A 26,788-nucleotide genomic window follows, 5' to 3' on the forward strand; every position below is an offset into this window, starting at 1 on the left:
CACGGGCCGAGGGACGTACTGGCCACCACTTCCTGCAGCTCCCATTGCCCTGGAGCAGCGAACCGTGGCCAGTGGGAGCCACGATCGGCCGGACCTGCGGACACGGCAGGTAAACAAACCGGCCCGGCCCTCCAGGGGCTTTCCCTACACAAGCGGCGTCCCAAGTTTGGGAAACACTGGTGTAGAGTATACTCCTTTTTCATGTAAGGTCTGATTCTGCACTATTGAAGCCAATGGAAGTATTGCATCTGTCTTCAATAAATGTAGGATCTGACCCATAGTTATTTGTTCTGCCTGCTCCTTTTATTCATACCCAGTTTACTTTTTGCAATAGAAAATGAGATAGAAATGGCAGGCTAGTCACAAATTACTGCTGAAAGGGAATTTAGGCAAATCCTAAGTAAGCTCCACGGACTTCTTTTTTATGCAAAGTTAAGATAATTTTGAAAATATTAGAAAAAAGGTTAAATATTTTCTCTTGCCCACAGTTCTATTTTCCACAAATGTTCATGAACTGAGTCTGAGAATTGCTAGCTCACCCAGTCACTGACAGGTACCTTGAAGAAAATGAACTCTAAGCTCAGGGGAGGCAGAGCCCGGGATAAGTAACTGCTTGGGTACAAAGTCTAGCTGATGAAAGAAGTTACAAATTTCTTCCCCAAAGTGTGTCATAACAGGGCTAGTGACGAACATTGTGGATATGAGAAAAACCAAAAACTACCTGAAAGACATTAGGTATAAATTTATTTCTGGCCAGAATTCTAACATGTTTACTCTTGTTTAGTACCTTGCTACCACAAGTGTTCCCATTTATTTAGCAGGGTACCAAATGACATAAAAGAAGAGCAACAAAATTACACCGATGTGTTATATGATAGAATACTCACGCACACATATCAAATATGTGTGTGTGCATATGTACATTAAAGTGACATTATTGGTTTCTAAAATCTGTTCCAGTAAAAAGAAACAATGTAAACAGTCATTTTTAATCTAAGATGTAAGCAGTACTGAAACTTGCATCCTAGTGGAAATGGACTTGCTGGCTCCATCTGCTGGACCATAATGAAAGTACATGTCAGGAAAACTGATGCTTTCATTAAATTTCATAAGAGCTGGGCAACTTCCCCAGGGTATTTACAATAGGGGCCATAGAATCTAATACAGTGAACAGGCAGTGATGCAGAAGAATGTTTCAGGATGTGTCTGAAAGAGGACACACAGCTTTTTGGGGTGTAGGGGGGAGCAGGGGCGGAAGATTGATGTGAGAGCAGTTTCACGAGAGCAGGTAGCTGAACGCTTTCAGAAGTAGACTATTAACTCCAGAGGAGAGGGGGCTTGGGCAGCTTTCCTGCTGGCTTATCCAGACAGACTGCTGTCAGGGGAATCACTTGTTCATCCTCCAGTGAGAAACATAGTTCAGATGCTACTGTCAGAAATTAAAGGGATGAGGAAGGACAAGAGTTAAATGTTATCCACAGGAGATATTTCAAAGGATGTTTATTAGCCAGGGAAATCACTGTGTGCTAAATATGTTTTTTCTTTTACTTTTCCAGAAGAAAGCTCTTCTCAGTAAGTATATCACTTTTGGGTAGTTAATTTCATTTGTGCTTCTGATGATGTAAGAAAGGTGATTCTTGTGTAGGGCTTTCCACATCATTATTATACATGGGGGGTGTTTTGTGTCCTTAACCTTATTTTTGATAACCTGTTCTGAAATATTCTTTAGGCTGCTACTTTGGTGGCTGGGTTTTCTCACTATGCTTACTAAGCTGCATACTAACACCAAGCCACTAGTAATAAATGAACCAACCAATACTTTTGTTAAATAAACAGAGGTAAATTTTCAGATGGCTGTGTCCCCTCCCCCTTTTGGTTATCATTCAAACTCCTAATTCAGCCGCAGACATAAATCTTGCTTGGCCAACTCCCTGGTTGTGAATGCAAAATAGCTAGGTAGAAGATTTTACCCAAATCTGTGTCTGCAGATCATTTTGGAAACTGGTCATCAGCCAGGATGAAAGTATACACCTCAGTCTTGCATTAAAAGATGGAAGTGTGCTAGTTCTGTGAAATCAGCAACTGTACGTACAGTACACGCAAGCTGATTTTACAAGATAGGCTGAGATACATGCTCACATATGAGACTAATATTGAGTCCTTAAAGTGGAGGCTGGCATTTCTTCTGTCTAGCTAAGCTCAACATTAATAACTCACATTCTCAAGTGAGGACAATGGCAGGAAAAAGCAAGTAACTTATTAAAAGAAGATATCGCCAAGTACTTCTTAAAAATACTTTCTGATACTTGTTTTATGATGGTCATGAATATAATATACATCACTATATGAGCCATAACCAGATATGCATCACATCTTGGAGCCTTAAGGCAACAAGCCAGGGAAGCTAGTTTGGCAGTGGTTCATGATGCAAGGATTTTGTTGTCTAAAAGCTCCCCAAGGAATCGTCACAGGTATTGTAATGGACAGAAGACAATGGACATGCCCCTAATGTAAAATGTTGCTGTCTGTGCCTTTGGAGAGGAGGAAATTTTATGAAAGAGCTATTTCTATTACATAGTATTTTCACACATCTGGTACAGATCTTGTTAATTGCGAGCTGTGAAATGGTGATAACTTTCTTTACTTGGTCAAGATATTCTCATAAAGTAATCTGGCTTTAGTCAGATAGGAATGCCTTTCAAATAGCACATGCAAAACATTGCTTTACCTCCTGAAAATCAGTGAGCCCCACAGACTCAATCTTCCCTTTATGTATAGATGCTTTTTTGGCATACCTTGCAAAGCCATTTACTGTGCCTGTTGCTTGCATGATATTGTTTCTGGTCTTTTACAAGATAAGAGCGAAGATGAAACCAGGATGGTGTCTAAAGTGGGCAAATTTGTGTATGCTTCTCCAAGAACTAAAGTACAAGCAGATAAAAATGAAACAGTTAATCTGCTTTCTTTGTCTATCACACTAACAGGAAGAAGAGTTCTGACTATAAATATACCCCAAGTGAAAAGGTGAGTGTATTCATCAATCAGCTAGGGCATTTGTGGGAGCTGCTCACCATGAACCAATTAAGCTTCCATTTCCTGTGACTGCCCAGTTCATTGGCCCTGAAATGAATAAAGATTATACATTTTCTATATTTTGAAAGAACAGAGGTTAGTCTCAGTACTTTTTGGCTGAAGAACAGTTCATGGTTTTGCTTCTAAGAAAACACTTGGATTAAATGAGGGAAAATTACAGCTTTAATTAAACACATGGCATCAAGTCTAATGCTCTACAGATAATGTGAATTGGAACCATCTTTGCCTTGCCTTATCTTACCATATCATGCTGAAATATTTTACATGTGTACCATGGTATAATAATCCCAGAAATTACAAAATCATCATTTGACCAATGATCCAATTTTTTTTTCCTGTGTGTGGAACAATCGACTTCCAAAGCTCAACTTTGAGATCTATGAGCACAGTTTCTACCACTCTCTCCCTCTTGCTACAGGGTGGTATGGAAGGGAAAGGGACCCCTTGGAGCCTTTTCCATCCCCTCTCCCCCACATCCCCTTAAGCAGAGAGAGCAGATCAGAAAGGTGGAACCTAAAGCATTGCCTCTCTTCTCCTCTACACCCTGTCTGGCAGCACTGGAGGGTAAGGCAGCAAGCTCCTTACTGTATAAAGCTACTGGCATTAGCCATCAAGTGGAATGAACACTAGAGCAAAGGTTCTCAAACTCTGGTCCACAGAGCACTTGCTGCTGGTCTATTGAGAGCTGGCTAGTCACAGGGTGCTGGCAGCTCTATCTCCTCCTTATATCTACCTGCTAAATCAAAATTTATTAAAAAAAAAAAAAAAGTTAAAATCACTTTCCATGTAAAGCAATTGCTGCAGTTAGGCACACAATGTTACATAACTGTGTGTGTGTGTGTGTGAGAGAGAGAGAGAGAGAGAGAGAGAAAGAGGTGTACACAAGACAATCAAGATGGTGCACACTATGAAAGAGTGAGAAGATACTATGCACTAGAGACGATCCAATGGCTAGGTTTGCTTAGAGAAACATTGGATCTGTAATATTAGCTCAGCTTTGCAACATATGTCAAGAAAACTCAACAGCACCTGCAAACACTTCCTAGTCCACCTTCACTACAAACACCAGCATATGCAACTTCCTTCCCCACACAGATGCACCCAGAAGCAGTCCCTGTCTCCTCAAACCTACATTTTACACTGCTCTGCTCTACCTCTTTCATTTCACAACTGTTTCTCACACATCGGGCAACCACAGCACCCCACCACCTACATTATTCAAATCCTCCCAACAAACTCAGTCACACACCTGATTTACCCATCTCATCTCACCCACCCGTCATCCTTCTATTCACCCAGTCTCAGCTCTTTCCTGTTCTGTCAACTTCATCCATTTACTTCCCTTCCTCACTCAAACCCAACCCACAATTACTATGTTCCCTTCAGTGTACCTCAACAATAGTGCCAAAACTAGAGCAGATATCTCAGACACTGCAGCATTAGTTGACCCCACTGAAGGGCTGGATATTCTGCTTTAACCTTGCTCCAGTGGCCCCTTCCCTGAGCTGCTGGGATCTCTGGCTGGAGGCAACGCATGGAGCTATGTACCTCCCGTTTGCTTCCCTAGGCCTGAGGAGGGGACCAAAGAAGCTGGGCAATGGGAGGAGGCTGCAAGGTGGCAGAGTAGGACTGGCTTTGGGCCTGGCCCTAGCTTCCTATAGGGGAGGATTAGGATCAGTATGCAACAAGCCTGACCAGAACAGCGGTAACTCCAAAACACCAGCTAATTTTAATTCTCACAACTCATGATAGAGGGGGGTCCCCAAAAATTTCATTGATCCAATGCAGCTTCTGCTGTTAAACTGATGCAGGGAGTGATGCTCCACCTATCGGTCTAGCTATGAAATAGCAACAGCTGCTCTCAGGACCTACCAGATGGCAGTCAGTATTGGTTATAGCTGGCCACCATAAGTGCTCTATTAAAGCTACCCTCTGTCCTTAAATCTGAACACCACGGAACTTAAGCAGTGGTTTTTTGATTTCCTCTTTTGGTGGTGAAAATTTCTTGCTTTGTCTCTCTCTTCACTGAAATATTGGTAAACTCTAGTTGTGGGGTGCATTCATCAACTGCAGCTATAATTGGAGTATTCAAAAGGAAAGAAACACAGCAGTTTTACCTTTTTCCCCTTGATCTTAAATTCGTCCCACTGGGACACTTTTTGAACTGTAGTAGGTATATCATTTACAAATGTGTTTTGTGGGTTTCACTCCTCAAAGGGAATTGAAATGGTATGCTCACTGATGAGCCAGAGGTTTATCTGCCTACTATTCTGTTGCTCTGGGAAGGGGTTTGGTCTCATTACTAAGACTTCATAGCATTTTTTGTTGCTGTATGCTTGGTGTTTGCTTCTTTTGCCAACCTGGAGACACAAGTGAAGTTCTACAGATGTTTAAGTGTAATGAATACTGAAAGCATTTGAACTATAACTTGTCACCTTACCCTTTTCTTTTTTTCCATTTAGGATTTCAAGCACACCAAGTCCTTTGTTATTTAGAAGATTTCAGCCTCTTTGAGAGACACACAGTGACTACTTGTTATACAAAATATTAAAGGGATTTTTTTTAACTCTTCTGCAAATATTTGGATTTGTTTTGAGATGGCATACACTGAAAGCAGAAAGTTTATTGAAATGTCTAGGAGCCGATGTTACAAACCTAATCGTGGACTGTACAACTGTTCATATTGTTAAAATACCATTATTTCTCTAATTTAAGGATAGTAGTATGTAGATTTCTTCTCATCCTGTTTATGTATCTACACAGCAAGGGGACTCATTACTAAGCAAATTCATGCTCATGATCTTTACAGATTAGCGTTAGAAGTTTTTTGACCACTCAAACCTAGTGCTTTGTAGTGTCTACATCTAAAAGACAATGTGAAGGACTCTAACTTTTGCCATTTTTCAGTTTTATTAGTGCCATGACTTTTCTAATAATCTGTCAGACCATGCAGTCAAGTGAACAATTCTGATACTGTACAAGTATAAACTTGAGTTGTTAACTGTGGTTCACCCTCTCTATAATAGAGAACCTCCAGTGTTCTGCTGTGGAGGAGTGCTTTTCAATCTTTTTTCATTTGCCAATCTTTACAAAATTTCAAATGGCAGTCCGGCCTCCTTTAGAAATCTCAGACATAGTTTGCAGACCTCAGGTTGAAAACCACCGCTGTAGATCAAATGTTCAAATCCCAATGCTAAAGTGTGTAGCTTTTTCCCTTCTAGGAAGTATATTTAAGATCCGTGAAAGTTTCTTTGCTAAAGATTGTATGTGTGAAGGAAACCAGTGCAGCAAAACTGATGCAGTATTAGTGCCTTGATTTTTCTGTTAAAAGTTCAGTTTTACAAATAAATGATGCCTAGTGTCTGATGGCTGTTTACTGTGAACTTACTTTTGGAGGTCTGTAACTAGATTAATGGTCTAGTGGTCAACATTAGATTAATGTGTTGCTGAAATATGGTACTCGTGGTGTTGAACAGTCTGCTTTGCAAGAAACATTCTGCCTGATATTGTCTTCAATTACATGTTCCTTTAGCTCCAAAAATTTTACTCATATTTCAACTAAAATGACAGCCATGGTAATTAGAAGGGTAAATGTTTTTGTTTTAGCAAGTATGCTTTAGCTGGAATATGCACTTTGTCTGCTTAGTTAAACTTTGACAGTCAGTTTCAATGCAGGAAAGCATCTGTATTTTGGATGGCCCATAAGCATTTGCTGGATTATCACAGACTTCAATTGGTCATAAATCAGCATCTAGTTTTGTTACTTATGCTCTGTGCTGTATGTTCTTTCAAATGCTGGTTTGGCAGTGCAAAAATGCCACAGGAGCTTTATTTGAGATAGTAAGATGAAAATGAATACAAGTGCTACCTGTAGCCCTGAACTGCTTTAATATTACAGCCAATTTATTTCACTGTCCCCACTTCTTATATACTACAGATATCTGGATCAACATGCAAATTTTTTTCAGAGAAGCTGTGAGAACTTTAGGAGCTAGATTCTTTGGCACCAAAATAGGCAGTCTGGGATTCTAGGAGGAGCAGAAACTGGATGTTTGCTCAAAGTGAGCAGTGACGTTGACATTTACGATGCCCGGTTTCTCATCCCCTGGGGATTAATAGTTCATTTAGTGAACTATCATTCAGGCTGTCTGTATATTTGTTTGATTAGCTCATGTCTAACAAAACCAGCTACAAATTTTAAATGAATGCTTAGATTATACAATAATTCTCAAGAGGGATTGATTGAAGAGCAGAATATTGTGAACTTTCCCTATACAAATGTAGCTGCTAAAAACAGTGGGCTACAGGGGCAGGCGTAAGCTAAGATTTCTTAAAAGAATTCACACCAAATACTGAGAAATTCACTTAAAGGAGCAATCCTACTTTTTAGTCTTAGCTTAGAGTGCATACATCTAACAGTACTATAAACGAGAATATTGCAGTTTTATGGGCATGTGAGTGAAACTTTATAGAAAGTCTTAATCTTAGGAAAACTTTTCAGGGCTGACATAAGCAAAATAAAAAAGCAATAGGAAAACTATCATTAAACTACTGTGACAGAGGAGGGCAAAGGGTAGGTATAATACTCTGCATTTTGGAGTAATAGCAGGTAAAGATGAAACTCTACACTGTGACCTTACTGACTGCCTTTGATATATCATAGTGTAAGGCCTGTGTTCCTACCAAGGGTTGAATTGGATCTGCACCCGATACCAAAATGAGATGTTACCAAGATTGCAAAATGCTCAAAGTTTGTCTTGTTTCCTTGGGATTGATCTGACTTATCTGAATGGCATTTAATGTGATCATTTTTCTCCCTGTACTATAAGCAGCAGTAAAATGAGCAATATTGATAGGTAGTTCAAATCTCTGCTAGAGTTTCTGGTAGATAGGACTGAACTTGAATAAGTTTTTTCATATTTTGATGGGGTCTTCAGGAACAGACTAGAAACTTTAGTACTTAACTCTCCCCAAAAACCTCAAGTTTTTTATTTAGAAGAACAAGATAGCCTCTGCAAGAATGTACTGGTGTACCAAGATGATATAAAAGTCAGTCCACTTCAGCTCATGGGCCTTGCACAATTGGAGGATATGTGGCATGAGCTGCAATGTTTGAGTTCCTGGATATGTCTAAATAAAATGTTACTATTGCAATAATGTAGCATGGAATGATCACATGCATACAATAATGCCATACTTGTAGGCTTTATTGTATTATTATAAAATTTCAGTGACATGATTAAAATTTAGGGAAGCGCAGTTCTTTTCAACAGGAAAGCTATTAACATTAACTTTAACTGTATTTTGCACCTAAGTGGTCATTTGGTTTTATCTGGATACTGAAATGTCATCTCAGTAAATAGTGTTTAAACACTGGGTAAAAGACTGAGTGAGCACTTTATATTTGATTTCCAAAAGTGAATTTTATGAATAGGGCAGTTCACAAGAATCATGTTGTACTTGTATTGAGTTCAGAAGTCAAACAAGTATTTGAAAGTGAAACCCCACATTAAATTACAACTGCTGGCCTATTTAACAACTCCATGAGAAAGATGACACTAGTGCTTGGAATGCAGACGCCAACCACATCATTTTTGAGACTCTTCGAAGTTGGGCTCTAGAAGGAAAAAATATCGTATTAGTTTCATGTTAAGATGCTCAAGTTCCAATACAGCTCATAGATCAACTTCAGGCTCTAGCAGAATATAAACCATGGACCCATTTACTACTTTTAGTGATCTGCAGCTAATTTTGCAAACATGCCATGAAGAGGTGGGGGAAGCAAAGGGACATTTAGCACAAGTTTTTTAAAAGAGTTTCTTCATGAATATGCAATATCTCCTATATGCATAGGATGTTTACCTACAGCTAAGGTAACTTACCTGTTAACTAGCTTGCAACTAGTTCATTAATTGGGTCCTACCAGTTTTACCAGCAACAAGAGAAAAATCTTGCTACCTACCATTGACTCTCGTAAAAAACATAATGAGCAGTAAAGTTAAGATATGAGACTTTAAAGTAGTACACAGACTAGGTGAATGAGAAAAATTAGTTCTTTCCTGGAGAAAAGACTCCACATTATGATATAGTATAATTTAAGCCGCAAGGGAAGATTAATCCTAAATGACTCAAAACTGGAAGAGACTGCCTTATGCTAAAGACATTTAGATTGCTTTGTCTGTACTAAGAAAATTAGTCAGCAGGTAAGAAAGTTACTCACTTGACTGTATGAGGAAGGGATAGTTCAGAAAATAGCAACTCTCACAGCAGTATCTCATGTAGCTAAGGGGGAACTCCTGAAATAATTAATAGTCTGGGTCCACCCCATGCAGTAAGTGGCAGAATGAAATTCCAGGCACAGGGACCTAGTCCTCATGTAGGAATTTCTGATCTTCCTGTTCCCTTAGATCACTGTAGAGTCCATGGAGGATGGGGATGATCAACTAATGGCAGATGACAGAGAAGACTTCTGGTGGATTTGGCAGTGACTTCACTACTCACTTTTATCCTTTAAAATAGCTGTTGTGTGACACTAGTTAACAACGCCTCTCTGGTGGAATTTTCTGACTGAACCCTCACAGCCATGATCCCCTGAAGTTAATTAACGTGCAGATGTCTGTGCCAAACCACCCAAGTCTCAACATTATCAAATGACAGCTCTTAACAAACAGCAATGTTGTGTCACCTGGCAGCAGGCACACACTGTCTGTACACTTGACCAAGGCTCATTTCAGGTCTCAGGAATGGACAGAGTGGCCAAATACGTCCTCAACAGCAGGAACAATTGCTGCAGGAGCCTTACGTGACACTAAGCATACGCTGCTGCCACAAAGTTCCTATTTGCCAACCAGACTGCACATGTACCATCCCCAAGAGCAACAGAGTCCTGTTCTCTCCCAGGACCACATGGCTGATTTACCTCCAGGTCACTGGTCACAAAGGCTCTATATTCCACTATTCATCCTTTCACTTTCACACTTATGATGCAAGAATAAATTAACATAAAGGCTGGAGACTCACCCTCAAATTTGAAGTCTGGAAATTTGGTCAGGTCTCCCCCACCATATAACCGCTGAATTTTGGCAATTTCTTCAGCCATGTTTTTCTGGTATTCAGGGCCTACATCAGCTGGACCACCAGCTTTCCTAAAGGCAGAAAATGTCCAATGAAAATTTTGATTCTAAACATTTTATACAGCAATTTTATCATTTAAGGGCCTAATCAAAGAGTAAGATAAATGGCTCTACACTCCCCAAATAAGTAAAGCAATTTAAATATTTTGAAAAACCAGAGGTAGAGAGCGTACCAGGGGTAAATTTTTCCCTTCCGGCATTTGAAATCAGACAAATGCTAAAGGAGTGTTTAAAATGGAAAAATGAGAAGCATATTTCTACAAATATTAGCCAGTGTTCCTTTAACAGTGTAAATTCTAAAATCCAATTATCAAGTTGCATTTTTCTAAATGGCTGTGAATGGAGACTTGGCAACAAGGCATAATTCTGTTCTTAAGCCTTTAAAGTACCTAGACAAAACTTCCTTGAAACATGCTACTGTTATTTTTGAGGCTAATCTGCAGAAAGGGAAGATCAACTTCAAACCAAGTTGTTTAGTAAGAACATTAATACCAGTAGAACGAGGTGAAGTAGTGCCTAGAATACAGGTAACTTACGACAATTAGGGATGTACTCCCTAGTCTACAAAACTGCATACAAGAGCAGCCCTACAGACGACTTAATGGAAAACAATGTTTAATAACCAAAGTGAAGCATCAATTATAGGTGTTATGTTACAAACACATGCTTATAATCAACAACTAGTTTCTCAATTTGAAAATCCATGTTTTTCCCCAGTGTAATACCAACTCTCTCAGATTTAAGATTTATGTATAGTGACCATACTAAAGATATATAGTTTAGTCATTACACATGAACTCACGTTATAATAATTTTAAATAGGAGTAAAATCCCTCAATTAGAATATCATTTTATAATATTTACCAAAAATAAGATCTGCTAAAAAGGAACTGAACTATTTTCTAAGCTTTTAAAAGGGGCTTAGAGGTATTAGGAATCCAATTTCAGTGACTTTCAACTAGAGTTGGGTGACTAACTCCCTTAAGTCCCCTTGAAAATCCCAGTCTAAAGAATGATTACTTAAAGAAACAAGTTCACTCATTCCTTTGTATTTTCTAAAAAAGGACAGTTATTTGTAGATAGAAAAATAATTGACTTCTGCCAGGCCTAATTTTGAAAAAAAAAATTAAGATTAACTTTTTATTTTTACAGTTGTGGGACACTAGAGGGGGTAGGGCTAAAGTAGCACTGACAGCAAGGCTGCAGGGGGCATCTTTGACAGTGGGGCCAGTGACACCAGATCCCTGCAGGCACACAGACTGTTACTGTTATATTTTTGTGTCTGTTTCAGTATGTCAGCTGCAATTGACATTTACTGACAGTTATCCTTTAAAACTGAGTCCTGAACAAGCCTGTTTGCACGTATGAGTGTTACATTTCTACAACTTTCTGTCCACAAGTTCTGTGTTTCATAGCTAACAATTCATGTTTTAGCAAAACCAACGAGGAGTACTTGTGGCACCTTAGAGACTAACAAATTTATTTGGGCATAAGCTTTCGTAACACAGCTACCACTCTGAAACCTGAAGTCATGTTTTAGACATCTAAACATGGAAATATTGAAGCTTTTCCACCAGCTTCAATACAGATTTGATACCTTATGTTACAAAACTTGATAATTTCCCACCTATATGTAAAAACCATTAGGAGAACAATACTATGAAATTTAGTGATCGTGTTAATACAAACCATAGCAATGAATTCCATTAACCTTATTCTGGCCTTAATTATTGCTTTAGTGCAGATGCTGTCCTCACTGTGGTAAAGAGAATGAGGAAATGGTGCTGCACTGATCAGTTTACAGTCTAAAACCACAAGAGTATTTCCAGATAGAATCATTAGAAAAAGATTTAACGAATGCAAAAAACTCTTCAATCCAGTAAGAATCAAAAACTACCCAGGGATAGTAAGAGTAGCTACACCTAAGTTTTAATTTTAGTAGACAAACATGAAAAGAACACAAATTTACCTAATGCAATACTTATCTGGTGCCAACTGCAGCTTTAAGAGCTCTACAGCAACTGTAGCTAAATCAGTTGTGGACAATTTCTCTTAATGCTCCAAGAACAACTTCCTCCATCATATTATTCGTGCCCCCCCTACCCCCCAGGTTTCTCATTTTAGTTATTTCTCTAAGTCCACCCCTAGAGAATCCCCTACGGCATGACACATCCTCCATATGGAAGCATTTCTATTTTAAAAGAATAGTTTCCTTTCCCCATCTCAAAGCTAAGACAACTGATAGTTTTGTACAGATATGCTCTTTTTTATTCCTCTCTTTTCACCACCACCACCACCAAAGAGGACACAAGGGGAAAAAAAAAACACGGGTGGTTTGGACATTTTTTTCTACTGATATTTTGGCTGGGAGGGGCTAACAATAGGAGTGCAGCAGCAATGTTCTTTCACTTGTATCTCCATGATCATCTTTCTTTTGAAAAATCGAATCTGTGAAATGGATGCTTACTTCCACTCTGCACCACATTTCTCTCCTAATGTTTCACTAAGCAATTCTGCAATAAAAAGGTCTTCAAGCTGAGTTTGACATATTTGAGCCAAGAGTCTGTTTTAAATGAAATTGTAACTTCAGAACACCAGTTCCCAAACGGTGGGTCCCAAACCTTGATGGATGGGAGGCACCGTGACCTTTCCTAACAACCTTCCAACCCTGGCCCCCAACCAGCCCCTCTCCCCCCATCGCCAGGCCACAATCACTATCAGGCTGCTGTCTATCCACTCATTGGCTGCAGCCACTTCCTCTAGATTGCAACTGCCTGGATCCCCCTCCACATGCTGCTGCCTACAATCCAGGTGAAATGAGAGCAGGATCCAGACAGCAGCCTGGTAGCAATCCTAGCCCTTGCCCAGTTGCCGGGAGAAAGGGGCCAGCTGGGGCTGCAGATCGGGGCAGAGCTGAAGGAGTGAGAGCTGGATAGGGGGCTTGGATGGCAAGCCAAGCCGGAAGTAGTTGGTGGGTCACCTTAGCAAAAAGTTTGGGAATCACTGCTCTAGAATGTACTACGGAAGTAGCAGAATCAGTACACTGATAAGTTTGAGAGATTTTGTACAAAATGCTAGCATTCCAGCATTTATTAAATTGAATGGGTTTGGTCACAGACTAGGAAAATGTTATTAAATCTAAAAACAATCCAAAGTCTATTGCCAGTGAGATTCTAACCAGTTAGTTAGCTCTTTAACTTGACCGCAACCAGCCCTCCTTTAAACATACTGAGCTTCTCCTACACCATTAAACAGCTTTTATTTTGCTAAATATTTCTAATGAAATTGGAATTTGTTGTTTAAAGATAATTTTTTGTTAATGCAAAATCTTCCTACAGTAACAAATGAATAAAAGAGTTTCTTGATAGGTGAGTAACTGGAGACATTTAAATCAGAGATTCTCTCAAAATGTTGATATTCAAATGTAAAATTTTATTTTTATATTATATGATTTTATGGCCCACTATTTCTAGATGAATTTATTCAATTCTTACATTTTGTTTTTGGAAAGAATAAATGTAATTATTTGAGGTCAGTAAAAAAAAAAAAAAAAAGGAAAAGCAGTGAATGTTTGCAAAGGTATCCGTTATCTGTTCACATTTTGGATAACTAAACCAACACTCAAAGTTTTATGGCTACTGTTCAATACTACCTTACCCTCATATGCAGCTATATAAAAGTAGTAATATGGACAAAGTCAACTGTAATAACAAACACAATAACTAGTAAAGACTTAAGTCTGAACTTTCTTTTTATTGAGGTGTTCTAGATAATTTTTTCTTGCAAATTATGTATCAAGTGTCAGTCCTCAAGGACTGCATTTCTTTGTGTAATTTCTTTCATGAAAGCTTATTTTTGTAACATTCCTCCATGAAGCACAGATACATCTTTTAACACCTGGGAGTGCAGTTGCAAAATAAGGAATTATTTCCTAGCCCACCTTTCTCTGGGCTTCAGAAGTGGAAGAACCATTGACTAGAATTTGTGCTAGGTTAGTACTTGGGGCCTTTCCATGCTGAAGCTACAGACCTAATTATAAGAGGAATAATCCCATATTAATGTTTGCTAAAAGTTTCATATTAATCTTTTTTACTTAATACACTGAATTACATTTATTGCATTCCAATAACTTACTGGCTCTTCATGTTGTATTCTCTGATCTTGTCTATAAAGAGCTTCTGAACTGGATCAAGTTCCTTCGCCTTATTAAACACTATAGCAGAAAGGCCAATGTTCCTACGCAAGTGTATTGAGATGGCAGAGCGGAAAATGGAGGAAAACCTGAATAGCTGTTGGAGAATCATGATGAACTCGCAGAGGGTTTCAGCTAGAAACAAACAGAAAGCATTAAGTTAGTGGTTTCTTGCCGTTTTTTCTGTACTTTACATTTGCAAAAAGAAAAAAAAACGTAGATCAGTTAAAAATGTCAACAGTATTAAATGCAGGGAAACACCAAGAGAAAGAAATAGTCCAACATTTTTAAATGAAAGTGACAATTTTGCTATATCTGAGAAATATACTTTTGCTAGAATGTATCCTGTCATTTGACCTACGATTCATATTTCTTCCACATTAAAATGAATTGTCTGAATAAAAAAGTATATCAAAACAAAACGCTAAAAAAATGAACTGGATATTTTTATCTGTAGTGCTTAGCAAAGATACCTGCATTTAAGTATTCATTTGGCACAGGGCATACTAATTCAGAGACAAAAATAAAGCTGATTAGAAAGTAGGTAGGGTTCAGTGAGAATACAACAGGGATGAAGAGTAAGCTAGCAAATCAGTATTATTTGTTTTCATAAAAATACTAAATCAGAAATGTGTGATCTTTAAACCAACAATGAACCTTTTAAGAAAATCTGACAACACTGACTGACATTTACATGGATCATATTCACATGACCACAAGCCAGGCTTTGTGTTTCTATTTGTAAGTGAACTAGTAATAAAAGGGAAAGATTTTCAATGACAGTCTCAACAATCTCAAAGTTAAAAGGCAGAGTTGGCAGGTAAAGCACCGAAGAAGGAGTTTTATACTTAGCCCAACAGGTAACTACCCCGTGGGGCGCTGCCTGACTAGACACGAACCGGTTGTTTAAACCCGTTGCCGAGCCGGGTTACCCCGCGGACCCGGCTACTTTGCCCACGCAGCCGAGCGGCCACGGGGCGGAGGGGACGAGCAGGCCGAGGCCAGCCCCGCTCAGGGCGAGGGATCTGCGGCTGACGGGGAGACACAGGGTGGCGCAGCCCCGGGAAGGGCCGGGCCGGAGACCGAGGCGAGCCCGTCCCATCGCGGAGACCGTGGCCCGGCCACAGGGACTTTCGTCCCCGAGCAGCCAGACCCGGCGCCGGGCGGGGGAGCGACAGGGGCCGCGAACACCCCCCCCCCCCAACGCCGCTCCCCCGCACGGGGGGCGCCGCGGCCGCCGCTCCCTGCCCGACCGCAGCTCCCTCCCCCCGACCCAGCGGCGGCCGCGGCGCGTTACAGGGGACGGCGGCGGGGTCCCTCTGCCTGGCTCCGGCTCCAGTCACCTTGCGGGGGTCACGGCACCGAGCCCAGCGCGCGGTGCACCCTGGGAAGCCCGCCCCGGTGGCAGAGAACTCTGGGGACCGCGCTCCTCGCGTGCCTGCCCCGCCCCCGCGAGTAACATGGCGCCCCTCCCCGCCAGTTAAACAACTACCTAGAGCCGCCGCGCGCCGACAGACCGACCCAATAACAATCCCAAGCCGCCACCGCCACCAGCAGCAGTAGCACCGCTAACCACTCACCACCGGAAATGAGCAGATCTACTTCCGAGCCAGAGAAACCTAGGCCATTAACCCGGCCGTTAAGTCTCAGCGAAGTCCCGCCTCCTGCGCCCGCTGATTGGCAGGTGGAAAGTGGCGCCGTGGGGGATGCCGGGAGTTGTAGTCCTTGCCCTTGTGTGTGGGGGGGTGGTTGTGTTCGCGCTCCCTCCTCGCCTGGGCCCTGCACAGGCCTCGCCGCCCAATCCTCAGCGCGTTGCGCTCCCCTCAGTGCGGCGCTCGGAAGGCGGCGTAAGGACCCGGCGGAGCCGCCGCTAGCGAGCGGGGCGCGGGGGAGTCGTGCGGGCCGCTCCGGTCGGGGCGGGAGTTTCTGCGGCGGGTGAGTGAGGCGAGCGGGCCGGGGGGCCCGGGGCGCCCGGGGGAGGGGCGGGTGGACGGGAAGCGCCGCTCTCCGTATCCGGGGGAGGGGGGCTCGGGCCTGGCTGCGGCTCGTGTTTTGTTTCCGTTTCTCCCCGGCGCAGCGAGTCTCATTTCCGTTTCGGGTTCAAACAACAAGGAGGGAGGCGGCGGGGCCAGGGGCGAGGGGCCGGGAGCAGCCTCCCCTCGCGGGCTCTGTGCAGTCCTGGGGGGCGAGGGCGTCCCCAGGGCGCAGCGTTGCCCGCTGCCGCAGGCCCGGTCCCGTCACATGGCGGCTGTGGGGCGCCGGGGGAGGCCCGATGCTCCCAGCCAATTGCCCGGGAAACCCGTCCGCCTTGTCCCCCTTTCCCCCAGGCAGGGGGAGGCCTGGCTGCTGTCGCAGCTACTGAGCCTGGCTGGCGGGCCCGCTACTCCCCGGGAGTCCATTGTCCAGTCCCCATCCCGAGCTCTCGCTGGCTCCCTCCCAGCTACATCAAAGGCCCGTCCCCGCCGGCGGGCAATAAACGCGCTTCAGGCGCCCCGCACCTCTCCGCCCCGCGCTGTGTCAGTTCAGTCATAAAGGGGAAAGTGTGGCGATTGCCCGCGATTGTTGTTGTTCTGGGCGCAGCATACGCAATTGTGTCCACTGTGGACGCTGCTGTAAATCTCCTAGTTCTACTTAGTAAGATACCTGTTTTCTGGGACATCCTCTTAAAATTTTGTGCTAACTTTAGCTACAAGTGAATCATAAGATCAGTGTAACGGAACAAATGCAAAATGTTGTTTCTTGGTTTCTGTTTTGCTTCACTCTTGTGTGCATTAACCAGTACTTTGTTTTATAGTCAATTTCACTGGTATGCACTAGGTAGTCACCTTTCCCCATTCACACTTGTTTTTGTGTGCCATGCACTACAGTACTGGGAGAGGAAAACATTTTAAAGCACGGTAAAATATGACTGCAAGACCATGAAGATTGGCCCAGGCAGTCAAAGGCACAGAGTTAATGTTAACTAAAAATTTACTTGGATTTCAGTTTGATTGTACCCTTTCACATCCATTGTTTCCAATCTATGTAAATATTTAAGGTAATGTGCTGCTAGAGATTCATGGCCTATATAGCAGAGGGAACCGATTGGTTACTTTGTTCTCTGCTCACAGTTATTTGGCACAGAAACATTCACACTAGTCTGTTTCGCAATTACTTGTTTGTATTTGCAAAAAGAACAGGAGTACTTGTGGCACCTTAGAGACTAACAAATTTATTTGAGCATAAGCTTTCGTGGGCTACAGCCCACTTCATTGTATTTGTATCCTTATTCCAATACTTATATTCTAATAGCTAAGAGACTCTAGTTATGATTGGAGCACCATTTGTTCTGATTTTTTTCATTATAAACAGAAGCGCTCCTGATGCCAAGCTTTGGGCACCTTGACAGTTTCTTAAAGTATACTTCACTAACACAGACAGACTACAGCAATTACGCACAGATCACAATAACCAGTCTGCAGCATAAAACAAATGTAATACCCTCCCTCTTCTCCCCCCCCCCCAAAAAAAAACAGAATTACTGGTCATCCTCCTATCACTACCCAGCCATGCCCATCTCTGTAAATCTTTATGTTCTGTGGATAAAAAGAGACGCCTTGAAGTGTGTCCTGAAGGTTAACTAAGCGGTTACAGGACACCCTGCTAGCAGCCTCCTCTCTCTTGTACAGGTGGGTGGTGGGGGCATTGTCTAGCTTAGGAGCCTCTGCTTTCCACAACTGTGGCAATGGATCACAGTGACAGAAGAAGTCTCTTGGATAGCTACGTCCCAGGCCATTAGGGTTTTCCAGGTCAAACAAAATCTTAAAATGAAGAAGCCAATGGACTATGATCTAGGCCGGTTGAGTTCAGGTTTGATGTGCTCACAAAAAGAAATGCTGCTTAACAAGCCAGCTGCTGAATTCTGCAGCTCCTAGGTAGATTTAAGGCAAAGATAAAGATAAGTTTTAATTTCTTTGGCTATTAATCTAATGCTGACCTCACTTTGGAGAAAGGTTAAAAATGATAAATAAGAAAAACCCCCAAAAGAATAGTTTGACACTAACGTACTGCACAAATTAGGTGATCATACCACATGCATTTTCATCTACATGCATTGATCATTGAACTTGGTGAGAGATAAGAGACCTCAGATGGAAAATCTTTTGTTTATTAGGTGTTTTGTAGATTAATACTGAATACATTCACCTATAAGAGGTAACGTAATTTTAAAAAAATAGCAGAAATAGATAACATATTTAATACAATAAATTTTTAGAAAAAGTTTTATAGCTGTCAACAGCTTTCATATTTCTTCCAAGGTCAGTATGTAATACATATGGGACAACAAAATCTCTCAAGTATTTTTAAAACAATTTGAAATTTAAATGCTATCATCCAATGAAAGGTAAACCTGACCAGTTCATACAGCATCCAGTAAGTGTACAAGCCTCCAAAGGAAGAGAACAAAAGCTACCTGATTTAGTTGGGAATTGGTCCTGCTTTGAGCAGGGGGTTGGACTAGATGACCTCCTGAGGTCCCTTCCAACCCTGATATTCTATGATTCTACCTCAGGATGTATGATTTCTGCACCTATATGTCTGTTTAAATTCCTGAATTTGCCTCCTCCCAGAAAAAAACAAAACCATCAACTTACTACTTCCATTTGCCAGAACAAGTATTGTCAACTGCTTCATGGTTTCTGCATCACCCTTCCATTTTAGAGCTGTGTAATTGGCTTTAGAGTTTGCAGCTGAAAACATTTTTGGTAAAAAGTATATGGAATTAACAAATCATTTTTATGTGAAACTATAATGCTCAAATTTTGCTTCCCTATAATTCATGAAACTACTTTAACAATTTTTCTTTTGCAGACCTGTTTTTGAGACTTTTTAGCCATGACTAAAAGAGATGCAGAGGAGCTGATAGAAATAGAAATTGATGGGACTGAGAAACAGGAGTGCACTGAAGAAAGGTATGTGCTTACGATCAATCAGTATTGCTTACTGTACCTCTACCCTGATATAACGCGACCTGATATAACATTAATTCGGATATAACGCGGTAAAGCAGTGCTCCGAGGGAGGAAGGCTGTGCCTTCCGGCGGATCAAAGCAAGTTCGATATAACGTAGTTTCATGTGTTACATGTAAGATTTTTTTGGCTCCCGAGGACAGCGTTATATCGGGGAAGAGGTGTACTTGTGTCACTTGAGCTGAAAATAGTTTACAGGTTTTATCGTATTTAGGTCCTGCTCCTATAGAAATCAGTCTGTCTTGTCATTGTATTCAGTGGGGAGAAGACTGAGTTCTTATTTAAGAACATAAGAATGGCTATACTGAGTCAGATCAATAGTCCATCTAGCCCAACAGTAGCCAATGCCAATTGCTTCAGAGGGAATGAACAGACGAGGGCAATTATCAAGTGATCCATCCCCTGTTGTCCAGTCCGATCTTCTACCATTCAGACTTATGGACACCCAGAGCATGAGGTTGTCCCTGACCATCTTCGCTAATAGTCTTTGATGGATCCATCCTCCATGAACTTATCTAATTCTTTTTTGAACCCAGTTATATTTTTGGACTTCACAATATCCCGTGGCAATGAGTTCCACATGTTGACTGTGCATTGCATGAAGAAGTACTCCCTTTTGTTTATTTTAAACCTGCTGCCTATTAATTTCATTCAGTGACCCCCTGGTTCTTGTGTTAAGTGAAGGGGTAAAAAACACTTACCTATTTACTTTCTCCACACTATTCATAATTTTATAGACCTCTATCGTATCCCCACTTAGTCATCTCTTTTTCTAAGCTGAACAATCCCAGTCTTTTTAACCTTTTCTTATATGGAAGCTATTCCATACTCTTAATGGTTTTTGTTGCCTTTCTCTGTCCTTTTTTCCAGTTCTAATATATCTTTTTTTGATATGGGTCAACCAGAACTGCATGCAGTATTCAAGGTCTGGGTGTACCATGAGTTTATTTAGTGGCATTATGATATTTCCTATCTTATTATCTGTCCCTTTTCTAATGGTTCCTAACATTGTTAGCATTTTTCACTGTTGCTTCACATTGAGCAGATGTTTTTAAAGAACTGTCCACGATGACTCCAAGTTCCATTTTTTGAGTGGTAACAGCTAATATAGACCTCATCATTTTGTACGTATAGTTGGGCTTATGTTTTCCCTTGTTATTACTTTGCATTTATCAACATTGAATTTTATATGCCATTTTGTTGCCCAGTCACCCAGTTTACTGAGATCCCTTTGTAACTCTTCTTAGTCAGCTTTGGACTTAACTATCTTGAGTGATTTTTGTATCGTCTGCAAACTTTGCGATCTCACTTTTCACCCCTTTTCCGAGATCAGTTACGAAAATGTTGAACAGGACTGATCCCATTACAGTTCCTTGGTGAACCCCACCTTCCCCCCCGCCCCCAGCTATTTACCTCTCTACACTGTGAAAACTGACAGTTTATTCCTACCCATTGTTTCCTATCTTTTAACCATTTACTGATCCATGAGAGGACCTTCCCTCTTATCCCATGACTGTTTACTTTGCTTAAGAGCCCAAGGTGAGGGACCTTGTCAAGGGCTTTCTGAAAGTCCAAATACACAATATCCACTGGATCATCCTTGTCCACGTTTGTTGACACCCACAAAGGGTTCTAATAGAATGGTGAGGCGTGATTTCCCTTCATCAGTGTTGACTCTTCCCCAACATATCATGTTCATCTGTGTGTCTGATAATTCTGTTCTTTATTATAGTTTCAACCACTTTGCCAGTTAATGAAGTTGGGTTTATCAGCTTGTAATTGCCAGGGTTGCATAAGGAGCCTTTTTTAAAAATTGGTTGTGCATTAGCTATCCTGCAGACATCTGGTACAAAGGCTGATTCATATACTGCAGTTAGTAGTTTTACTATTTCATATTTGAGTTCCTTCAGAACTCCTCTTAGTGAATACCATCTGGTCCTGGTGACTTATTACTGTTTATCAGTTCATTCCAAAACCATCTCTATTGACCCCCTCAATCTGGGACAGTTCCTCAGACGTGTCATCTAAAAAGAATGGCTCAGGTGTGGGAATCTCCCTCGCATTCTCTGCGGGGAACACCAATGCAAAGAATTCATTTACGTTCTCTGCAGTCGCCTTGTCTTTCTTGAGTGCTTCTTGAGCACTTTGATCATCCAGTGTCCCCACTGATTGTTTAGCAGGCTTCCTGCTTCTGATGTTCCTATTTTGCTGTTAGTTTTTGTCTCTTTTGCTAGTTGCTGTTCAAATTCTTTGGCCTGTATAATTATGCTTTTACACTGTTATTTAGGCATGGCGGCTTTTTTTTTTTTGTTCTCTTACTGGTTTTGTTTTGTTTGTTTCTGGGGCGGGTAGGGGAATACATTTAGTTTGAGCCCCTATTATGGTGTTTTTAAATAGTTTCCATGCAGTTTGCAGGCATTTCATTCTTGACCATTCCTTTTTAATTTCTGTTTAACTAACTTTCTCATATATTTGTGTATTTCCTCTTTTTGAAGTTATATGCTGCTGTGGTGCATTTCTTTGGTATTTTTCCCTCTATGAGGATGTTGAATTTAATTACACTATGGCTGCTATTACCAAGCAGTTCAGCTATATTTGCTTCTTGGGCTCAGATCCTGTGTGCCACTTAGGACTAAATCAACCATTGCCTCTCCCCTTGTAGGTTCCAAGACTAGCTGCTCCAAGAAGCAGTCATTAATGGTGTGTAGAAATTTTAGCTCTGTATCCCAACCTGAGGTGATGTGCCCAGTTAATATTGAGTTTTCTGGTTTTGTAGCCTTTCTAATCTCCCTGAATATTTCACCATCACCATCCTGGTCAGGTGGTTGGTAGTATATTCCTACTGCTATTCCTATTGCTATGCTTTTATTTTTTTAAACTTGGAATTTCTAGCCATAAAGATCTAGTGCTTTTGGCCTGGACATAGGAAAATCAGACTAATGGGAAAAAAATTGTTTTACTATGCCGAAAGGAAGCCATAACACACAAGATGTAACTTGCTTAGGATGACCCATGGTATCCTGTTGTTAATTGTTGTGACTGCCATTTCTAATCCTCTCACCACATTCTGTAAATATTTCTTCTATGCTATTTTCCTTAAGGTCATTTACCCTTTGTCAAACTAAATGATTGTAGTAAAAACAACCTTATTGTAGAAATGGAAATCACTTTTAGAACTAAACAAATCTTCAAGCAGCAATTAAGACCTTCAATACCCTGATTACAGTGTATGATGGGTCTGCATTGTTTGTGATTTCTCAGTCATTTTTTCTTTGTCTGTTACTTTTACTCTGGTTCTGTTAGTTTTTTCTCTTCCTTTCCTTTCTTCACGTCACTCTCACTACTTTGACAACTCCTCAGGAGCATGTTAGTGAAGTCTGCAGCATGTGTACAGCCATTAAATCAGTATGTTCTTCTCTAGCTGCCATTCCCAAGTGCTATAGAAACTTCAGATTCCAAGTTTATGCCATCACTTTTCCTATCAAAGGGATGTAAACCAAAGCAGTTTGTTACTAGAACAGAGGGGGAAGATAATATCCATGACATTAATAGCGCAGCCACCATTGCTGCAAATACCAGAGATTAAAAGCCTTTTGCCCTACATGAGTTACCTTACTTCTCTGTCTAAACCTGCTCCTACTGCTTAATTACCACTGTCTACATTTAGGGAGGGGGGGGGGAAGCATGGCTCTGTTACCTACTCTTGAAGAGTTTCCTTCAGGTATTAGCCCCTTTGAATTGGAGAAAAACATATAACTGGACAACATAAATCCTGCCTCTAAGTCTGATTTCCTCTTTATTTTTAATAAATTGAGTATTCTCCTATATTTTGTACGTTTCCTCTGTACATAAGCCAGCCCCTCAAAGCTCTCCTTAGGATCGGAACTCCATACCATTTAACGAAATGTGCAAGTGTCTGGGTCAACATAGCTTTAAAAGTAGGTGACAAAACCAAGGTCACTCTTCAGGTTTCTCCTTGTAGCATGCAAACTTCTATATTCTTTTATGTTATCTGCAGTGTGCATGGAGTTTGACCCATTCTTAATATGAAAACGTCGAGTGAAATTTTTCTACCTGCTCTGTACTATAATCATTATCTTTCCTTCATCAGCTAATATTCCTAGCTAAGTGCCTGCTTTATCCTGCTGTCTGTCCTTACTATATGCTAACCTTTAGACTTGCACCACGATGAGACTGGATACCCATGTGTGCCCTGCTCTAGAAGCTGTGGCTGCAAGTGAGTCACTGCAGTGCTCTATATACATGCCTGAATGCTATTGCACTGAACCCCATTTATCCCTCCCAGGACTAATTATTTCCTTGCAGACTTCTTGGAGAGTCAAAGGGGAAAAAATTATTTAACAAAAGATGGCAACAATTCAACTCCTTCCCCAGTTCCAGGTGATGCCAGAGTCATTCCTACCTGCCGGGGGATTTCTCAGCTCTTTCTGTTTCCCCTAGTCTGTCAGTTTCTTCCCTTTCTCCAGTTCACCATCACTTGGTGCTCTGCCCAGCTCCTGTTAACAGTTCATCCCCTCGCTCTCCCGTGACGGGGAAGGTGTGTGTGCTGGGCTGGGGTTCTGCTTTCTCTTTATTTTCCAACTGCCATGGAATCTTCTGATTCCAACATTCCATCCCTTTTCTGTTTAAAAGGGAGTCACCAGAGCATTCTGCTTGCTGTTGTGAGTAGAGTAGAGAGAAGGAATCTCGTTATGGGCATACGTTTTCATTACGTTAACAGCAGTGTCACCATCACAACAAATACCCAAGTTTATTAATATTCTGCAGGAGTTCCTTGGACACCAAAAGGGTTTTCAGAGTCAAACAAGTGTCTTGACTTTTGCCTTTTTGCCCCCTAAGTCTGTTCATTTTCCTTTTGTTTGTCTGGAAATATACATATAAACATTTTTTAAAAATCAGATAAAAGGATAGGGGCTGTTTGTGGGTGCAGAGATCTGCCTACACAGAACATCCTTCAGGATGGGTCCTGTGTTAGCCCATCTGAAAAATGTTGGCATTTCCAAATGCATTACCTAGTTTCTTTGCACTCATCTAATTCTTTTTCATTTGGGAGAATGAATACAGAAGTGAGCAAGCAATATCCCCATTTTAAAATTTTTCTCACTAATTAGAGATTTGGAAAAGAAATTGAGTCAGTGAGTTGTATTGTCCTAGCATTTCTGAGATCAGGGTTCTGCTCCTGTCATTTCCCCAAATCTCCTACTTAACTATTGACAAGTCACTTAAATTCTGTTCCTCACTTAGTTATGCCGTTTGGTGACCTTTGGAGAGTGCAGGAAGTGACTATTTCTATTCCTTTTGACTTGTTTACATGATTTTTTTTAGTCACCATGTTTGGTGTTTTGTTTTGTTTTTCCCATTTTTATTGGCAGATTTCTTGTTTTCAAAAATGGCAGATTTTTATTTAAACATTTTACTATTTTTGCCCCTAACAGTTGCCTTGCCTCTTGCACCTGCCAGTTTTAATATTTGTTTCAGATTTCAATTGTGATGGGATACATTTGGACAAATAGAAGAACATAGACATTCAATAAGTTAGGGTTACCATATTTCCACAATCAAAAAAGAGGACACTGGGGGGGGGGGGGAGCCCTGCTGTAGCCCCGCCCCCGCTGTAGCCCCGCCCCCATCCACTCCCTCCCACTTCCCACCCCCTGACTGCCCCCCTCAGAACCTCCAACCCCCACTGCTCCTTGTCCCCTGACTGCCTCCTTCTGGGACCCCTGCCACTAACTGTCCCCTAGGACTCCACCCCCATCTAAGCCTCCCTGCTTCTTGTCCCCTGACTGCCCCCTCCTGAGAACCCCCCACCCTAACTGCCCCCCTAGGACTCTACCTGTCCCCTGACTGCCCCAACTCTTATCCACACTCCCACCCCATATTCACACCCCCACCCCCAGACAGACCCCCTGGGACTCCCATGCCCTATCCAACTGCTCCCCGCCCCCTGACAGGACCCTCAGAACTCCCGACCCATCCAACCCCCTCTGCTCCCTGCCTGCCTCGACTCCTCTCCACACCCCCTCTCAGAGAGAGACCCCTGGGACTCCCACGCCCTATCCAACCCGCTTCCCGCCCCGTGACAGGACCCCTAGAATTCCCGACCCATCCAGCCCCCTCTGCTCCCTGCCTGCCTCGACCCCTCTCCACAGCCCTGCCCCCCTGACGGCCCCCCCAGAACCCCCAACCCATCTAACCCCCCTGCTCCCTGTCCCTGTCTGTCCCAACCCCTCTCCACAGCCCTGCCCCCCTGACGGCCCCCCCAGAACCCCCAACCCATCTAACCCCCCCTGCTCCCTGTCCCTGACTGTCCCAACCCCTCTCCACAGCCCTGCCCCCCTGACAGCCCCCACCCCGAACTCCCGACCCATCCAACGACCCCACCCCCGCTCCCTATCCCCTGACTGCCCCCCTTCTCCAACTCCCCGGCCCCCTTACCGTGCTGCTCGGCTTAGAGCAGGTGTCTGGCCCCGCCCGAGCGCTGCTGGGCGGTGTGCTAAGGCTGTGGAGGAGGGGGGAAGCAGGGGAGGGGCTCTGGCCGCCGCTGCCAGCCCCGCCGCCGCGTTCCCTCACAGGTGCACAATCCCCCCCCCCAAACGGCTATTTAAAGAGCGAAAAGCCGGACATGTCTGGGGAAATCCGGATGTATGGTAGCCTAGATAAGTGGCACAATTTAAAAAAAAAAAAAAAAAAAATTTTAAATTCTTATCTCAAAAAGCACGTATTCAGAAACATTGCAGTTATCTAAGTACTATTCACAAAAAGATATCAATAACTTAAAAACTGCTTAATTATGATTTTTTAAATTCAAAAATAGCTGGTGCCCAGTTTTAAGAAATAGCAACAAGCTGTTTGAGATGTAAGACAAGTCCAAACATGCAAATCAGAGTGTCTTTTAAATGACTTGTAGTTCTAACTACTCACACATTGCTGGATTTAAATTAAATGGAACCACTTGGAGAAAAAGACCAGAGTGTCATTGAGTAAAAACATCTGATCACCCCACCCTCTCTATCCCTAGTCTTCAGAGTCAGGCTCTAGCCCCAGCTGCAACTTCAAAGAGCTGTCTACAGCTGTTTTTAGAGCCCTTACCTTGAGTGCTGCAAGCTTGAATCTGTTGACCTGGGCTGGGAGGCTTGCTGTTGCAGGCTATGTAGGCATACCCTCAGTAGGGTTTTCAATAAACTATTAAAATTTCTGGCATCAATATTCACTTTTGCATAGCTTATCTCCAATTTGTTTTAACCTAGCTATAGCTTTTATTACTATAGGAGAACACACAGCTAGTGCATTTTCAAAGCTGTTTTGTTAACATTCAGTTAATGATAAATTCTTTGAT

General features: G+C 42.0%; 3 protein-coding genes across 18 annotated transcripts in view; 2 read left to right on the plus strand and 1 right to left on the minus strand.

The window, feature by feature from the left end:
* JAM2 (junctional adhesion molecule 2) overlaps nt 1-6,459 on the plus strand; it is a 60,624-nt gene extending 54,165 nt beyond the window's left edge. The window contains exons 8-11 of one of the 4 annotated variants that reach the window (XR_509079.4): nt 1,557-1,572; nt 2,985-3,024; nt 3,512-3,657; nt 5,556-6,459. Coding sequence is in view for 1 of the 4 variants with exons in the window: in XM_005289296.5 (XP_005289353.1) it covers nt 1,557-1,572; nt 2,985-3,024; nt 5,556-5,588 (89 nt within the window). In the remaining 3 variants the exon portion in view is untranslated. Of the gene's footprint in view, nt 1-1,556; nt 1,573-2,984; nt 3,169-3,511; nt 3,658-5,555 lie in introns of all 4 variants that reach the window. The other 3 variants (XR_010594500.1, XR_010594502.1, XM_005289296.5) reach the window with 3 other exon arrangements.
* Nucleotides 5,985-16,133, minus strand: ATP5PF (ATP synthase peripheral stalk subunit F6). 7 transcript variants are annotated; one of them, XM_065576455.1, is made up of 5 exons: nt 15,716-15,772; nt 14,892-14,924; nt 14,361-14,553; nt 10,114-10,238; nt 5,985-8,710 (listed from the first exon to the last, which is right to left on the minus strand). In XM_065576455.1, exons 3-5 carry the CDS (start codon nt 14,528-14,530, stop codon nt 8,682-8,684), a joined length of 324 nt encoding a protein of 107 aa, XP_065432527.1. In that variant the 5' UTR covers nt 14,531-14,553; nt 14,892-14,924; nt 15,716-15,772; the 3' UTR covers nt 5,985-8,681. The 7 variants fall into 7 exon arrangements, with proteins under 7 accessions (XP_065432527.1, XP_005289344.1, XP_005289347.1 ...); XM_005289287.5 differs by lacking the exons at nt 14,892-14,924; nt 15,716-15,772 and adding an exon at nt 15,999-16,133; XM_005289290.4 differs by lacking the exons at nt 14,892-14,924; nt 15,716-15,772 and adding an exon at nt 15,911-16,037.
* An 80-nt stretch (nt 16,134-16,213) lies between these two features.
* GABPA (GA binding protein transcription factor subunit alpha) overlaps nt 16,214-26,788 on the plus strand; it is a 41,447-nt gene continuing 30,872 nt past the window's right edge. For 4 of the 7 annotated variants that reach the window (XM_005289292.5, XM_042855741.2, XM_005289294.5 and 1 more), the window contains exons 1-2: nt 16,214-16,353; nt 19,270-19,370. In XM_005289292.5, coding sequence (XP_005289349.2) covers nt 19,294-19,370 — 77 coding nt within the window. In that variant the 5' untranslated portion in view covers nt 16,214-16,353; nt 19,270-19,293. Of the gene's footprint in view, nt 16,354-16,590; nt 17,053-19,028; nt 19,171-19,269; nt 19,371-26,788 lie in introns of those variants that run through there. The other 3 variants (XM_008170631.4, XM_024107357.3, XM_065576381.1) reach the window with 3 other exon arrangements.

The sequence above is a fragment of the Chrysemys picta genome, chromosome 1, assembly GCF_011386835.1.
Source record: "Chrysemys picta bellii isolate R12L10 chromosome 1, ASM1138683v2, whole genome shotgun sequence".
In the NCBI taxonomy this organism is placed as follows: domain Eukaryota; kingdom Metazoa; phylum Chordata; order Testudines; family Emydidae; genus Chrysemys; species Chrysemys picta.

Coding starts and splice junctions, on each gene's coding strand:
- ATP5PF (XM_005289287.5), bottom strand. CDS start 14,530: ATGATTCTCCAACAGCTATTCAGGTTTTCCTCCATTTTCCGCTCTGCC. Junction 10,239..14,360: donor GAATACAACATGAAGAGCCA/GTAAGTTATTGG, acceptor TTCTGCCTTTAG/GAAAGCTGGTGGTCCAGCTG. Junction 8,711..10,113: donor TCCAGACTTCAAATTTGAGG/GTGAGTCTCCAG, acceptor TTTTCCTTCTAG/AGCCCAACTTCGAAGAGTCT.